This window comes from Prunus avium, chromosome 5 (assembly GCF_965620075.1).
Source record: "Prunus avium chromosome 5, drPruAviu1.hap1.1, whole genome shotgun sequence".
Classification (NCBI taxonomy): domain Eukaryota; kingdom Viridiplantae; phylum Streptophyta; class Magnoliopsida; order Rosales; family Rosaceae; genus Prunus; species Prunus avium.
Window position 1 is genome coordinate 15,939,076 of NC_142288.1, and position 16,569 is coordinate 15,955,644.

The 16,569-nt window shown below is 35.1% G+C and overlaps 1 protein-coding gene across 9 annotated transcripts; it reads left to right on the plus strand.

The window, feature by feature from the left end:
* The first annotated feature begins 7,843 nt into the window (after positions 1–7,843).
* Positions 7,844–15,597, plus strand: LOC110768580 (Pentatricopeptide repeat (PPR) superfamily protein). 9 transcript variants are annotated; one of them, XM_088253283.1, is made up of 9 exons: positions 7,844–8,368; positions 8,841–9,110; positions 9,429–9,515; positions 9,657–11,678; positions 12,200–12,289; positions 13,113–13,221; positions 13,568–13,674; positions 14,031–14,267; positions 15,271–15,596. In XM_088253283.1, the coding sequence occupies exons 2-4, from the start codon at positions 9,107–9,109 to the stop codon at positions 11,204–11,206; spliced, it is 1,641 nt and encodes a 546-aa protein (XP_088109409.1). In that variant the 5' UTR covers positions 7,844–8,368; positions 8,841–9,106; the 3' UTR covers positions 11,207–11,678; positions 12,200–12,289; positions 13,113–13,221; positions 13,568–13,674; positions 14,031–14,267; positions 15,271–15,596. The 9 variants fall into 9 exon arrangements, with proteins under 9 accessions (XP_088109409.1, XP_088109407.1, XP_088109406.1 ...); XM_088253281.1 differs by having other exon boundaries at positions 8,841–9,515; XM_088253280.1 differs by having other exon boundaries at positions 7,845–8,368; positions 8,841–11,678; positions 14,031–14,119; positions 14,199–14,267; positions 15,271–15,597.
* Positions 15,598–16,569: the final 972 nt, after the last annotated feature.

Sequence of the window (16,569 nt, forward strand, 5' to 3'; positions counted from 1 at the left end):
ATTGTGTCCACAATGGTGGTTAATCTAAAATGCATAAAAACATATACAATCCTAAAGGTTGACCAAACCACAAAGCTATCTGAAAGATACCTAACAAACCATAAGCCACATGCATGTTTATCAATTATTAATTCCAACAACGCCATGTATGTATAGTTAAAACTTGTCGTTAATCAAAATAGCTATATTGTTGATCGATCAACACTGAATTCAATAAAAAGAGCAAGCAACACTTATTATCCCCTAGGCTAGGAAGGGCTCCAACATGGGCTTGGATGGGCACTCAACTTGAAGAGTTTAGGAGAAATAATAATTTATTAATGTCAATTAATAATTAATAATCAACCTAAAAGATATAATTTTTATACCTTCAGATGAGCTTGATAGTCCAAGCTATTGAGAAACCTCATGTTGCATTTAGTGCACTCATTGAAAAAGTTGTAGAGTGCCTTTTGATGAGATTGCAATCGATGTAGGGTGGGGTAAATCCTTGGACACATGAAGCACTTGATCACCTCAACAGTAAACATGAGTTGTTTTTTCACTTATGCTCTAGTAAGATTCTTCTTCTTCATGTCATCAACCTCAACCTTCTTCTCATGATCAGTTAATGGGTCTTGGTCTACTGGTTTCACTAGGGTTAAAAGAGAGATGTGAAGAAAATATATCAACAAATCAAATCAAATCTAAATGTGTACCATATTTCATGTTAGTTCTTACAAAACCAGTACCTACCAGCACTTGGAGGATTGGGATTGATGGGTCTCATCGTTGCAAGTTGAAGTGCAAGAGAAAGTACAAAATCCTCTTTCATCTACTCTATCTCCTCATAAGTGAGTTGTATGACTTTGAATTTTATGTTCTTAACAATTAAAATCTTTTGGCGTTCTACATTTGACTCTATTAGATTGATGCATGCAAAATAAATTTTATTCATAGCAAAAGAATACATTGATTATATGTTTGTTTCACATAGATACACATATATATATTTGGGTTCACAAATAACTCATTTTTTTCTTTTCTAATTATTATATACGCACATGTGTTAAAGTAGTATTACCATATTTTGGGCTAAATGTAAGAGGTTTATGTATGTACCTTCATGTACCTATATAAACTTGTATATATATTTACACTATTTCACTCTCCACCCTTTTATTGCAATATTTTCCTTAAAGAAATATTATGACAATTGTGAGTAGATATTCTTAGTAAATCAGAATAATGTTTGCCATAGGATTTATCTGATAGAGATCGAAAGATGACAGGTCATATTGTTAATTATAATATTTTGGTATATGGTAACCAATGTTTTTGGGATGGATCAAAGTTGGATGTTCATACCCAATAGATTGAATAAGGATTACATAGCTGGCGTTAATTCATTCATTGATGCTACCAAGAAACATTTGGATACCGACAATCAAGCACGTTGTCTAGGTCGTGATTGTCAAAATGAAAGTTTCCATAGACAGAAGTTATTTGGCATCATCTAGTGAGATATGGGATTGCACATCATTATCATATATGAATATTACATGGAGAAATTGTTGATAATGAGTCAAGTGTCGGAACAGAGGAGGATAATGATAGTGATAACGAGGATGACAATGAAATTGACATGTTTGGTATTTTAAATGATATACAAGGGCCTATAAATATGGATGCCAACATTGAGGGTATAAAAGGTGATGACCATAGTTCTCATTCTAACAAATATAATCAATGTTTGAGGAAGCTGATCGAGAATTATCCTGGTTGTACGACGTTTTCTCTCTTGACTTTTGTTATAAGATTGATGCGTATTAAGGTGCTTGGTCGTTTGAGTAATAAACATTTCAATATGTTGCTGGAAGTGCTAAAACTTTCTCATCCAAAAGAGGCAATTATCCCGACATCACTTTATGATGCAAAGAAGATGTTACGAGAAGTAGGTTTGGGCTAGGGATCAATTCACACTTGCATACATGATTGTGCCTTGTTTTGGAAACAAAATGATAAACTTGATAAATGTCCCGTTTGTGATGAGCCAAGATACAAGCCAATTGATAATAAGCGCAAGCTTATACAACAAAAGGTATTGCGTTATTTTCCATTAAAGTCAAGGTTGTAAAGGTTTTATGGGTCTAGACATATTGCAATTGACATGAAATAGCATAAAGACAAGTAGCTTAGTGAAGAAGGTATACTTAGGCATCTTGCAGATTCTGAGCAGTAGAAGGACTTTGATAGGAAATACCCATGGTTTGCACAAGACTCTCGAAATGTTAGGCTAGGACTTGCTACTGATGATTTTAATCCATTTGGTAATATGAGCAATAATTATAGTATGTGGCCAGTCAGACTTATGCCATACAATTTGCAACATTGGAAATGTATGAAGGAAATGTTTTCAATGATGGCTTTGCTAATTCCTGGACCAAAAGCACCTGGGAGGAATATTGATGTGTATCTTCGTCTATTAGTGGATGAGTTAAAAGACTTGTGGGAGCATCGTGTTCATACTTTTGATGTCTCCACCGAGGAAAGTTTCTGTATGCATGTATGTGTTTTGTGGACTATAAACGATTTTCCTGCTTATAAGAATTTATTGAATTATAGGACACAAGGATACTTGGCATGTCCTATTTGTGATAAAGATGTTACTTCAAATAAGTTTTGTTTTTTTTTTTGGTCAAAGGAATGAACATGTCATTACCATAGAGTTTTACATAAAGGCCCAATACAAAAGTGAGAAATATAAAACAAGGGCCCAACTAAACAAAATAAAAGCCCAATCCAATATACAAAAATCCCAAAACAACCAAAAAACCCCAAAATACAAAAACCCTAGAATCAAACCCTAGAAACACCAAGCAGCCGCCGCCTAATCTACCATCGCCGCCGCCGTCGCAGCCAGAAGAACAAGAAGGTTCAGGGGAACCAACAAAGGGGATCTCATATATGAGGTTGGTTTGTAGGGGAGAAACAACAGTAGCAGCAAACAAGTAGACGACCAAGAAAATTCTAGGGAGAGAGGAGGCTTTTAGGGTTTGAGTTTTCCTAGGAAGGGGAGAGAAATGGACCGATGGGGGGTGAGTGTATGAAAGGGAAAAAGGGTGTGAGAGGTGAAATGGCTGAAGAGTAGTGAGGGAGGAGATGTGGAGGAGATCTGGGCCTACATTTGGAAAAACATGAGAGGAAGGGCAAACCAAAACAAAATGAAAAAAAAAAAAAGGGAAAGGAAAGCCACACCAAAGGATGGCAGAGAAGCCACACAAGAGGTGGCGGAGGAGCCGCCCCGAAGGGCGGTGGCACAGACACCAGCAGCTCAAAAGAGGGCAGTAGGAAAGGAGAGAAGTTCTAGAGAAAAGGGGGAGCCTCTCTCTCTAAAGCTCTCTCTTACTTCAAATAAGTTGATACACAAAATATGTTACATGGGTCATCGCCGATTTCTTCCTCATAATCATGCTTGGAGAAAGAGTATTGAATATAATAGGACGATTGATGGAACACATGTACCAGTTGTTGTGCCTAAAGAAAGGCAAGTACCTTATATTGGTAGAAAAGGCATCACTACCCAAAATATCATGGTTGTATGTGATTTTAATATGTGCTTTACATTTGCTTGGGTTGGATAGGAGGATGCTGCTCACGATGCACATGTATTCATGGAGGCCTTAAGAATACTAGCATTGAAATTTCCACATCCACCAACTGGTTAGTAATCAAAATGGCATCAAGTTCAATATTTTCCTTTACTATTTCATGTTGGATATGTTTCTTATATCAAATATGGCATACTAATATTGTTATTAATTCACATGTATATGTAAATATTATTTGGTTGATACTGGTTATCCATGAATGAAAGGATGTTGAGGCCCTTATAGGGGTGAGTGATATCACCTTCCTAATTTTCGACGAGGAAGCCAACCAAGAGGGAAAAAAAGAAATCTTCAATCATAGACATTCATCTCTAAGATACACGATTGAAAGAACTTTTGGTGTTTGGAAAAACCAATGGGTATGTCAAATTCATAACTTCCTTTGGAAAAACAAGTACAAGTCGTTGTCGCTTCAATGGCTGTTCATAACTGCATTAAAATTCATTCAATGATGATGAAGAGTTACTTCCTCAAGCAGATGAGGGAGGGACTAGTACGGAAGAGAGAGAATCGCAAATCTTCTTATGTCTAGTTAATATTTGTGTCGCTTAACAATACATTTTCTCATCCTAAAAAAATATTTTTTCATATTTTTTTTCAAGAAGTATGATTTGAAGCTATACATCTTCAATTTTCATTTAAGAATGCCCAATATTTAATATTATATGATTGATTATCAATTTTAAAATGTTTGATTATAAAAATACCAAAAATAAAAAAGAACTGTGAAAATAAAAACACATTTTTCTTTACGAAGCCAAATGAATAACCACAAAATCACTTTTTTATAGGATAAAAGCACTTCTATGTTGGTAACCAAAGGATAAACTGATTTTGTGCAAAAGCCTACTAATATAAAGTGATTATGCTAAAATCATGAATGAGTAAAATTGTTTCTACAGAATCACTCCAAATCAGTCCTAATTCAACTATTGAACAACAATTGTGTATCATCTTAAAGAAAAAAAAAACAATAAAAATTTGCTAATTAGCTAAAATAAAAAGCGCCAAGCTGCCTCCTCTTCCTACGAGCCAGCCACCATTCTCACAGTAATTTTCTCCCGAAATAACAACCGCCGATAAACGCCGAAAATCCGACGTCATTTTCAACCATTTCACCCGTCCGTTTCCAACAAAGTCGCCGACCGACCTTCAATCGCTCCAAAGTAGTTGGCACGTATGATATGTAAATATCGACTGATGTGTAGATTTTTCTTTTTTTCACTTGAAACGGTGAGTTCCGGTGATAATGTCCTTTGCTTGTTGAATAATTTAGTTGTTAGTTCAATTGCAACTACTAGCTTCTTTTTGTTTTGGCTGGAATTGAAACTACCACATTTGAAACTTTTTGTCACTGTTGTTTGTTGAATGTGCAGATCAAGAGATCCCACATACGCTCATCATCTTTTTGTGCTGGTATGGTGATTCTTATGAAGTTTAAGAGGAGCTGATGGTCACTACAAAGAGCAAAATCTTAAAATTGTGAGAGGAAATTTCTGTTCCATCCTCATTTCTTTTTTCATGCTTGTTCCTTTTCATTTGTAGTTTTCGATTTGGTTGCATTTGAGAAATGCACTTATAATCATGTCTGAACTTTATGGAGTCAATGAGGTTGAGCAAAAATGTTGTTTTAAATTCCCAATCTTATCCCCTTTCAGATTTCACGATGGGCGCTACCTCACCTCTTGCTTTTGCGTTCTCTAACTTCATATCCATCAACTGGATTTCTCTCTCCCTCTCACACCTCGATTTCTCTCTCTCTCTCTCTCTCTCTCTCTCTCTCTCTCTCTCTCTCTCTCTCTCTCTTCTATCGTGAAGGAGTGAGCGGGCATTAAAAATCATAGGCAGATTCTTAAAATTTTAACTTCTTGAAACCTAATTAAACTCATCCTCTCATTTCTCCTCTCTTCTTTTCACTCAGTTCATCCTCACTGTTCACGCATCTTCCGCAAATACATCAACCGAGAGAAGAGGGAAGGCACGCACGCACGCAAAAAAGAACGACAGAAGGAGAAGAGCACACCTTTCACCATCGGGAGCTCAGCTTGCGAGATTCCTATAGCAATCAGGTATGGGTATCGATGGCTATGGTTATTTTTTTTCTCTCTTTTCTTTTCTCCATTGGGTTGTGGTTTTCGATTTTGGGTTCTAAGTTTTGAATCTGGGTTTGAAGATTTCTAAGCAAGCGGTTGAGATTACATCTTATTTCTAGTGGGTTTGTTGATTTCGGGTATCATATATATATGCTTTCCTCTCTCTCTTTTTCTTCCGCCTAAACCCTAATCTTAAGGGGGTGTATTCAATTAAGATTTTAAAAGAGTTTAAAAGAGTTTAAAAGTTTGGGTGTATTCAATTCAAATTTTAAAAGAGTTTGTAAAAGTTTGGGTGTATTCAATTCAGATTTCAATTGATATTAAAAAAATACATCGAAATCTAGGTGTATTCAATTATGACTTTTTAAAAGTCAAATAAAATTTGGGTGTATTCAAAAAGTAATTTATTTTGAAGGAATTAATAAGTTGCCCAATTTCGTTAGAAAATAAAGTGGTAAGTATAAATACAAAAGGCTTTAACAAATCTTATGTGAACCCTAGAAACTTTGAACGTACTCTACGCTTTCTAGTCCTTGAACGCGTGTGCTTGTCAAGTGGAGGTAAAAAATCTCTTCTTTTTTCTATGCTTTCTAGTGCTTGAATAATTGATGTTGCTATATATCATCATATATCCAAGCAATTACTATTGCTTGTATTCGATGCACATCATGTATGAATAGTTGAATAGTTATTGTTGCCGTCATATATTAGGCTGCTGTTTCACGAGTTGCCTGCCTATACTTACACATCATATATATTAGGCTGTTGTTTCACCAAGCAATTGCTTGGATATATGAAACAGGGTTTGCACGTCTGCCTTATTACCAAGCAATTGCTGTTTCTACTTTTCCTTCTTTTTTTTTTTTTTTGCTGCTGTTTTTTTTTCTTGAATGGTTTTTTGGTTGCTGTTTTTTTTCTTGAATAGTTTTTTTCTTGTGTTACAATGTTATATGTGCACTTCAGATTTTTTTTGTTATTAATGGAGATGGAAGAAGTAGATGAAGTACTATGGAATGAAGAAATCGAGGAAGAAAAAGAAGAAGAGGAAATGGACGATGAAGAATTAGAGAAACATGATTCTGAAACCATTAAGATATTGTTGATGGCAACAGAAGCAATAGCTCAAGTGCTCAATGCTTTAATGGCCCTCATACATGATGGTCATATTGAACGTTCGTTAGCTCAACTCCCAATTTCTACAATTGGGTACAATTATATAAATAAGGTACTGAATAAGGATCCTCAACACTTTCGACAGCTATATAGGATGTACCCTGATGTGTTTCTGAAGCTATGTGGTATCATTAGAGAGAAAACACATTTGCATGATATAAGATTTATTTGTATTGAAGAAATGCTTGCAACATTTTTACTCACTGTTGGTCAAAATTCTCGATATTGTCAAACTCGTGACACATTTGAGTGATCACATTTCACAACAAGCAAAAATTTCAACAAAGTTTTGAAGGCCTTAAACACAATAGCCCCAGAGATGATGGTTAAACCTGGATCCACAGTGCCAGCTAAAATAAGAGAAAGTACAAGGTTTTACCCTTATTTTAAGTTAAGTAATGACTACTTCATTCGTTATAGGATGAATTTCCTATTGAAGAAAACAACGAGCATTCAGCATCGTCATCATCACCAGAAAATGAGGGAAATAATTATGACCAAGTTTTTCAAACCCAAGAACGACAACGCGAGAATGCTAACCAATGGAGGGTTGAGATATCTTCATATATGTGGAGAGATGCTATGAATGACGGGAGTCAAAGATGAGCAATGAAGCAGATACTTATTCGTTTTTATGCATTTAGAATTATAGTTTACTTATTATTTTTTTGTCATGAAATTACTTTTATGTTTTTACTTTTGCGCATTTTTCATAAACATGTAGACATAAATCCTTATTTGGTTGCACATTTGAACAAATTAGATGCACTTTTTTCTAAATTTTCATTGGATGTATTGATTTGGAAGTTCAATAGCTCAAATGTTTTTGTAAAGGTACTTTTCTCTTTTGAAAATCTAGAAAAACGATAAACAACCCAAAAAAAAAGAAAATATATATATTTTAAAACTCTAATCAACCCTTTTAAAATCTACGATAAAACTCTAACAAACACCATCAAAATCAATCTAGGAATTCAATCAAACTCTATATGGAGTTGATAGAAATCAATTGAACTACATTGAACTCTACAAACTTTATAACTCCATTTAACTCTTTTAAAATCTTAATTGAATACACCCCTCTTAAACTCCTAGCCTTACAAGAAATTTCTTTCAACTCCTTCTTCCCCCTTTTCCATTACCAAAACACCATTATCTGCTCTCCTCTCAAGTAAAATTTCTTTTTCAGTTTTTAATTTCTTTTCATCTTGGTTGGTGATATACGAATATGGTCTGGTTATCTGGGTTTTTCCCAATTAATATTATTCCTTTTGATTTTGAGCATGGAATTTGTTGTTTATGGTTCAATTTATGACTGAGTCTCGAGTTTGGTTGGTGATTTGGCTTTGATATTGTGGGTGAAATTTGTTATATATGGTTTCTCTGATTTTGAACCCTTTTTTTAATCTCAGTTAAGTGCTGCAACAAGTTTCTATTCAAGAACAAAGAAAGGTATTCTGTATTTTATTATTATTTTTTATAAATTTCTTGTTTGAAACTAACTGCCCTCCCTGGAATCTGTTTTGCTTTGTTTTAAGGGATTATTTCCCTTTCTTAGTGTTGAACAAACTATTCTATAAGGTTGTTTGATAATTGCTTGAACAACAACAGAAGTGTTCTATAACTGCTTCCATTGGAACCTGCAGTTTTACATCTAGGTTACTTCACAAAAAATTCATTGAAAAATGTTACACGAGTAACCGATGTAAAACGAAATATTGATAATGGAATATATATTAAATATCAGGGTATTGAAATTTTGCTAAGTAGTTCAAATTGTTGTCTCGGTAAACGCTTGCAAAAGTATTTGGATAATCTAATATGTCACGCTTAGAGGATTACCATAGTTGGGTTTGTGGTTCAGTTTGTATCTTGGAAGTGCCTATACTTTATGTTTCCTAGTTCATTTGTATCTTTTCAACAGGTTCTATAAATTTGGGAGTCAAAGGAACAAAGCAGACTCTAGTGAAATTTTGACAAATTTTTTTTTTACGGAAAGAATAATTTGAGTTTGGAGGTTCAGCCCACCCCCATTTTGCAATCCTGGCTCTGTCTCTGATTATTACCGACAGCATAAGCTTCCATGGAGATTTCCTCAAACAACACAAACGTCTTCTGCAACTTCTGCACGCATGCTCAAGGGTTCGTTCCCTTAGAGCAACAAAGCAACTTCATGCTCTCAACATCACAATGGGTCTGTCTCCAACCCAACCCACTTTTGTCTACAACAGTATCATGTCTCAATATTCGTCACTTGGGGAATTGTCAGTTGCTCGTTACTTGTTTGACAAAATGCCTCATAGAAACGTTGTGTCATATAATATCATAATTAGTGCTTATAGTAGATGTGGGTATGTAGGGGAAGCTTGGAAAATATTTTCTGTGATGAGAGTTTGTGGGTTTGAGCCAACTCAGTATGCGGTTGGTGGGTTTTTGACATGTAGGTCATTGGATGTTTATCAAGGGGTTCAATTGCATTCTTTGGTAATAAAGAATGGACTGTTTGATGCAGATGCTTTTGTGGGGACTTGTTTGTTGGGATTTTACGGAAGGCATGGGTTGTTAGAGGAAGCAGTTTGGGCATTTGAGGATATGCCTTGTAAGAGCTTGGTAACATGGAATTCACTGATATATTTGCTTGGAAATCACGGTTTTGCTGAAAATTGTGTGTTTTTATTTCGGGAACTAGTGAGGATGCATTGTACTTTGTCTGAAGGTTCTTTTGTGGGTGTTTTTTCAGCATTGTCATGCCAGCAAGACTTTGAATTTGGGGAACAACTGCATGCTTTAGTCATAAAAAATGGGTTTAAGTGTGAAGTTCCAGTGGTGAACTCTCTTATAAGTATGTATATGAAGTGCACTGGCATATGCTTGGCTGAGAAAATTATTGAAGAGGTGACTTTTCTGGATGTTGTATCATGGAATACTATGATTGGTGCGGTAGCAAAAACTGATAGACCTCAAAAAGCATTAGAATTCTTTACTAAAATGTCCATGGATGGAGTTTTGCCTACTGAGACCACATTTGTTAGCCTTATAAACTGTTGTACGCATTTGGAGATTCCATTCTATGGAGAGTCCTTTCATGTTAAGATAATCCAGCATGGTTTGGAATCTAATGTTTTTGTAGGTAGTGCATTGGTTGATTTTTATGCTAAATGTGATAACTTGGAAAGTGCCCAACGCTGTTTTAATGAGATCTATGTGAAAAATGTGGTTTGCTGGAATGCTTTGATTTTGGGTTACTCTAATAATTATTCCCCTGCATCCATACTCTTACTGCAAGAAATGCTTCATTTAGGTTACCGACCTAACGAATTCTCATTTTCAGCTGCGCTTAAGTCATCATTGGCATTAGAGCTCCAGCAGCTGCATTGCTTAATTGTAAGAATGGGATTTCAGAAACACGAGTATGTGTTGAGCTCTCTTATAACCTCATATGCCAAAAATGGTCTCATATCTCATGTCCTGGTCTTTCTCACAGATTCTGATGGTCTTCTTGCTGCAGTTCCTTCTAATGTCATTGCTGGAATTTATAACAGAATTGGGAGATATAATGAAACTCTAAAATTGCTTTCTCTACATGAAAAACATGACATTGTATCCTGGAACATTGTGATTGCAGCTTGTGCCCGCAGCGGTTATTATGAAGAGGTATTTGAGCTTTACAAACAGATGCATTTGATTCAAGTCCTCCCCGACAATTATACGTTTGTCAGCCTTCTAAGTGTGTGCACAAAACTTTGCAATTTTTCTTTGGGCAGTTCTCTTCACGGTTATATCATTAAGATAGATTTCAGTTCTTGTGACACATTTGCATGCAACGTTTTAATTGACATGTATGGGAAATGTGGTAGCATGGACAGCTCAGTGAAAATCTTTGAAGAAATAAAAGAAAAAAATTTAATCACATGGACAGCTCTAATTTCTGCACTTGGACTTAATGGTTATGTTCATGAGTCATTAGAACGATTCAGAGAAATGATACTCTTGGGCTTTAAGCCTGATGGAGTAGCTTTTACCGCAGTTCTTACAGCTTGCAGGCATGGCGGCTTAGTGAGAGATGGGATGGAGTTATTTGGGAAAATGAAAATGGATTATGGTGTTGAACCAGAAATGGATCATTACCATTGCATGGTTGACTTGTTGGCTAAATGTGGACATGTTACGGAAGCAGAGACTGTGATTTCCAACATGCCCTTCCCACCAAATGTCATTATATGGCGTAGTTTCCTTGAAGGCTGCAAGACTCATGGAGCTGCAATGGACCAAGCAGCAGGACATCTTTAATAGTGAGTCAGACTAGAGGAATTCCTTGTAACGTCTAAGCATTGGTGGTGCTTCTTTGAGTACGTCTGTTACAAGTCCTACCTTCCAGTTTTGATGCTTCTTTGAACAGGTCCTGTACGAGTGTACCTTCTTGGGTGGATTTATAATTTGGGTAGGTAAGGCTACTCTGAGCTTTAAACAGAGGAAACTAAGAAGAGTTGAGGCAATGAAGCATTGCCTTTTCCTTTTTTTTTTGGCTTGATTTCAGGTGAAAATACTTCTCATGCGAATTGTGGACCCTATAATTCCATTACCATTTCAGCCCCTCCCCCTCCTTCCTACTTGATTGCAATGCTGTCCATTGCACAAATTTCAGGTCACCATTGTCCTATTGGATATGTATGTATTTTGAGGATGTCATGTCAGATGTGCTTGCATTTCAAAGACATCTGCACGAGTACAGAAACAAGATTCAAGTATTGTCAACTAAAGGGTAAGAACAAGAGTTTTTTTACATTTATAATAAAGCATTCTTGTTTAGAGCACGGTTAAACAAGTTTTTTTGGGTGATTTTTATTACAAACTTCTTAAATGGTGTTTTGAAAAAAAATCCAAGCACCATTCTGATATCTAATTCAGCGATCAAAAAATGGTCAGTTTCACTTCTCAGTGCTTCCCTACAGCCCCGCCGCTGCCGCCCGGCCCGCTCCCCTCTCTAGGAAGCCATTCCCCACTTCATCTCCTCTCTCGTCTACCACCAAGCACCCATCACCACAGACCTCTCACAACCATCGTCAATTGACTCTTCTCAAATTCATGGTCGCAGCACCCTTAATCTTCGATTCTTCGCCATTGATTTTTCCTTTCAAAATATCTGGGTTTTTTTTTCTAGTCTAACCAAATTACCCAAAATTGGTCAGAAGTGGGGAACCTTAACCCCAAATTACACACAACATTTATCGGATTTTTGTCTCTCTTACTTTACTCTTGATCTGATTCTTTGATTTATTTCAGTGAACAAAGGGCCTTTCCAATGCAATGTGTTGTTTAGCAGGGTATGATAAGTGTTTTAGTGGTTCCTTTCCAAGAGGTTGGCTGAACAGGGTACGGTTTCTATCAATATACCTATATGTATTATATACATATGCAATTGTTCTCCTGCCAATCAATCCTGCATGTCATGGTATCAGCTTGTCAGTTTGGACTTTTTAGTAGGTGGATTCTTGTTTGAATGTATAGTTCACACTCAAGATTGAGTCTGAAAACATAGCATGCTAATATTTGGCAAGAGAAAATTTGTATATAAATATGTCTTTGTGTTTGTTCTTATCTCTATTTGGGTTTTTCATCTGGGAGGAGTAGTCAACATTTGGGTAAATTTGTGAGATTAGTGGAAAACCTATTTTGGTTAGAATTTCCCTTTATCATTTAGGGAAAAAGAGTCAAACTCATATATATTGGAAAGTTAAATTTGATAGGTTTGTGGGATATGCACAACGTATGAGATGAGACTTTTATATGTAAATATTGACTAATGTGTAGATTTTCTTGAAAAGGGTTATGAATTATGAACTAAAGTTTGGATAACAGATTGTGTACTGAAAAGTTTAGAAAAAGAAAAAGGAAGCATGAGAGAGCTTTTATCTTTCCGAACTTCGGCGTTGGCCTAAGAAGCGTCCAAGGAAAGTTTAAAACAATCTGTTTTTTTTTCTTTACCAAGCACTTGGCATGGTAAATTGGTTTGGGGAAGGTCTTCCTGTTTAATTGATGTGTTTCCTGCACTATTGTGCTGAATGAATAGTACGATATACTAAATATCTGCCATAAACTACTCGGTTTTTTTGTTGCTGGCATTGAAACTGCTAGTTCTATAGTTGTAGAGAAATTTTCAAGGTAAAGCTAATGACAGTAATTTATTTTGTGGAAGGTGGGTATTGACATGCTTGTAGTGTGGATAGAGGTTGCTATAATCTCTTCTTCAACATTAGCATGTGGCATGCAATGTTTTTGTAATGATCATAGGATCTACTCATCAGGTTTGATGCAATTTTAATACTGATATCGGTTGTGTGTTCATGGTATGCCATTCCGAAACAAAAAGAATTCATGTTCTTGAGTTTTACATTTATTATTTATTATCTTTTTCTATATGAACCGAGTGATGTATTGTTTCGAGCAATCTCATTTTTAAGGCGCCTTTATTTTGTCTGTCTACTTGTTGAGTATAATTTCTCATCATAGTTAGTATTTTGAATTATCTAATGTTTTCATAGCAAGTTGAAAACCGTGTTGCATCATTCAATGTTGGAACCAGTTCCCTTCTTTAACTTGAAATCCAACTTTGGTTCCTTTAATAGGGATTGTTGTTTGTTAAATGTGCAGATCCGGAGAACCCACATAGGCGTGCCATTCTTTATGTACTGGTATGCTGATTCTTCTGAAGTTGTAAAGGAGATGGTGGTCACTACAAAAAGCAGAATCCTAAAACTGTGAGATGAAATTTCTCTCTTATCTCCTTCCTTGTTCCTTTAAAATTACTGTAGTTTTTTATTTGTATGAGTTTGAGAAATGGATTTATAGTCCTAGCTGTAGTTTTTATGGTGTCAGTGACGGGTCAACGAAAATGCTTGTTTAAATTCTCTATCCTAAGGATTAAATGAACTTGATAATATAGATTTTGTTTCTATAATGCCCATTGGTTAACTTTGTGTACTAATACTCTTTCATTGTCTTTCTTCTCTGTGTGTTTTCATTCTGGTTATCTCTTTTGTTCAATTTGCTCAACTTCTTTCCTGTTCAGTTTTTCAGAATAAATAAGTTGCTACATGTATTTTTCTTTCTACAGGTCCACATTTATGTGAAAGAAAATTTGGTTGGTATTCAATTTTCTCAACCGGGGGGTTTGTCTAATTTTGTAGATCAGAAGAGCTACAGGTCCACATGCATGTTGGTGTTATTAGTGGTTTCTTGAGTGATTTTTCTTAAAGATTAATCTGTTTGCTGGGTTTTACAGTGAATTAGTTTGACGGGCCTAGAGTTTAGAAACCCACAAACAACTTATCTTTGGGTTTTCACCTGAAAGGTATATATGCTCTTCCCTTTAAGACTTTCTGTTTATTTGTCTTTTAATTGGTTAGGTATGATTGTTGGGCTTATGTCCTCCATTTTGAAGGATTCTGAGAAGACATATTTAGGTTGCACCGTGTTTATCAAATTTACCCCGTATATTAACTGTTTGATCCAAAGGGAACCTTTCATTTGATTAGATTCAGACAAAAGAAAACCCTACCATGTTTGATAGGGAGGATTAGATTGGACTAGCTTGACTAGTAAAATGCTTAGATTTCATGTGCAATCAAGGAAGAATGTGGGTGTTGTCTTGTAACTTGGAGGATTAAGGTGAACAATTCATTTGAGATTGATTGATGTCTAAAACTTATCCCCACTAATCCCCTTGAAGTGGGATTAGTAGGGATAAGTTTAGGCATGAACCTCTCATGAATAGTCCATCATAATCCTCCAAGTTAGAAAACAACACCCATACTATTCCTTGATGGCACATGAAATCTAAGCATTTTGCTAGTCCAAGTTAGTCCAATCTAATCCTCCCTATCAAACATGGCCTAGTTATTAGAAAACAAAACGGCAAAACAGTGACAGAAGGATCTGGCTTCTCCTTTTCTCTGTCTTTTCTTCATTTCGTGGCTCCTTCAGATAGAAAACTCAAAACGTTCTGGTCTGAAACACAAACTAGGTGGTTTATTATTAGAAGTCACATCTCATCTCACAATAGCAACTCAGACCCTCTTACACTCAACATCCACTCCATATATCAATCTAATAACCATGCATCATCTGCTGTACTTAGGTGTTTATCTCCGATATTAGCGATATAGCACGTAAACCTAGATCCGGGTTCTTACAATGGAGCTATTAAGTTTGGTTTTGAGTATCCCTGTTCTGTTTTGTTTCTACTTTGAGTTTGGACCTTGCTGGTTTGCAAGGCATGTATTTCATTTGGCTCAAAGGTCTACGTGCATGCTTTTCTTAATGGTCTACATTTTTCTGTTGTCTCTGAATTGCAGCGTGTCATTAGAACCTTCCTTTCTATTTGGATTAAATACTCCTTTATTTATTGAAAGCTCAAAGGAAAAGCCTCATACTCGAAGAAATAGATGTGGTACGACAGAGTGGGCTAAACTTTTCAGCATTTGTGCAAGAGTGTAGAATAAGTTTAACTTTAGCAAACTGTTGGGAATTTTTATGTATGTACTTCTAACTAGGAAAATGTATTCTTTAATTGCAATTTTGTAGTTCGGACAACAATGTATTCCAAATGACTCATTGCATATAGTTATTTCAAGTGTATTACATCTAATTATTTCAAATATATTCAATCTATTAGTGTCTTTTTTATATATATATAACAAATTTTGCTTTATTGTCAAATCCAAATTCAATAACCCCGAGTCTATTTGGATGGAGTGATTTCAAATCTAGGATTTATAGTTAAACGGTTTATTGAGACTACTATAATACATGTATGCAAAGATTTAAATAAGATGGGGAATGAAGAAAACATTTAGTCTTTTTAAATTCATCCCAAATGTACTACATCTTGTAATTTCAAATAAATAAAATTAAATCTCTCCAAAAAAAAAAAAATCTAGTTATTTCAAATACATACATAAAATCAAATGTTTTCTAGTTTTCTTTAGTAAATTTAGCTTTGTTGTCCAATCCAAATACTTTCTTTCAAACACCTTCATCTATTCTCAATTGAATCAAAACACAATGACCTCCGAAAACTATAAAAAAAAAATATTCAAAATATTTAAAAAATTAAAAAAATCAATTAACTATTCCCTAACAAAGGACCATGGTATTCAGAAGGGGAAAAAAAAAGCAGCATGGTATTGGTGGGGAGTTGAGAGATTTACCAAAAAGCAACTAGGGCATTGGTGTGCTTCGGAAAAGTTTTTTTCTTTCTAAGTTATGCAAGTTGTTGTAGACTTGAAAGAGACATAATAATAATATAATTAAAAAGAGATATTTAGTTAAATACCCATTCTTAGCACCAATAATATAAATAAACCCTATACTATTTAATTTCTATAAACAAACCCAAAAAATGACAGCTTTAATTTTGATTATTAAATTACTTCGATGTCCTATTGAGTGTTTTGGGCTTTTTTATGAGATTTTGGGGTTGAGTTTGTTTTAAGGAATCAATGGCAATTTTGTAATTTAAAAGAAGTTAAAAGCTTTTTTATTATGTTGTAAATGGATTTTGGGTGTGTTTCTAAAATCCATTTCATATAGGTTTTTTTTTTATAATTAGGGCTCCTATATTGGTTATAATAGTGAATCTCCCAATTAAAAAT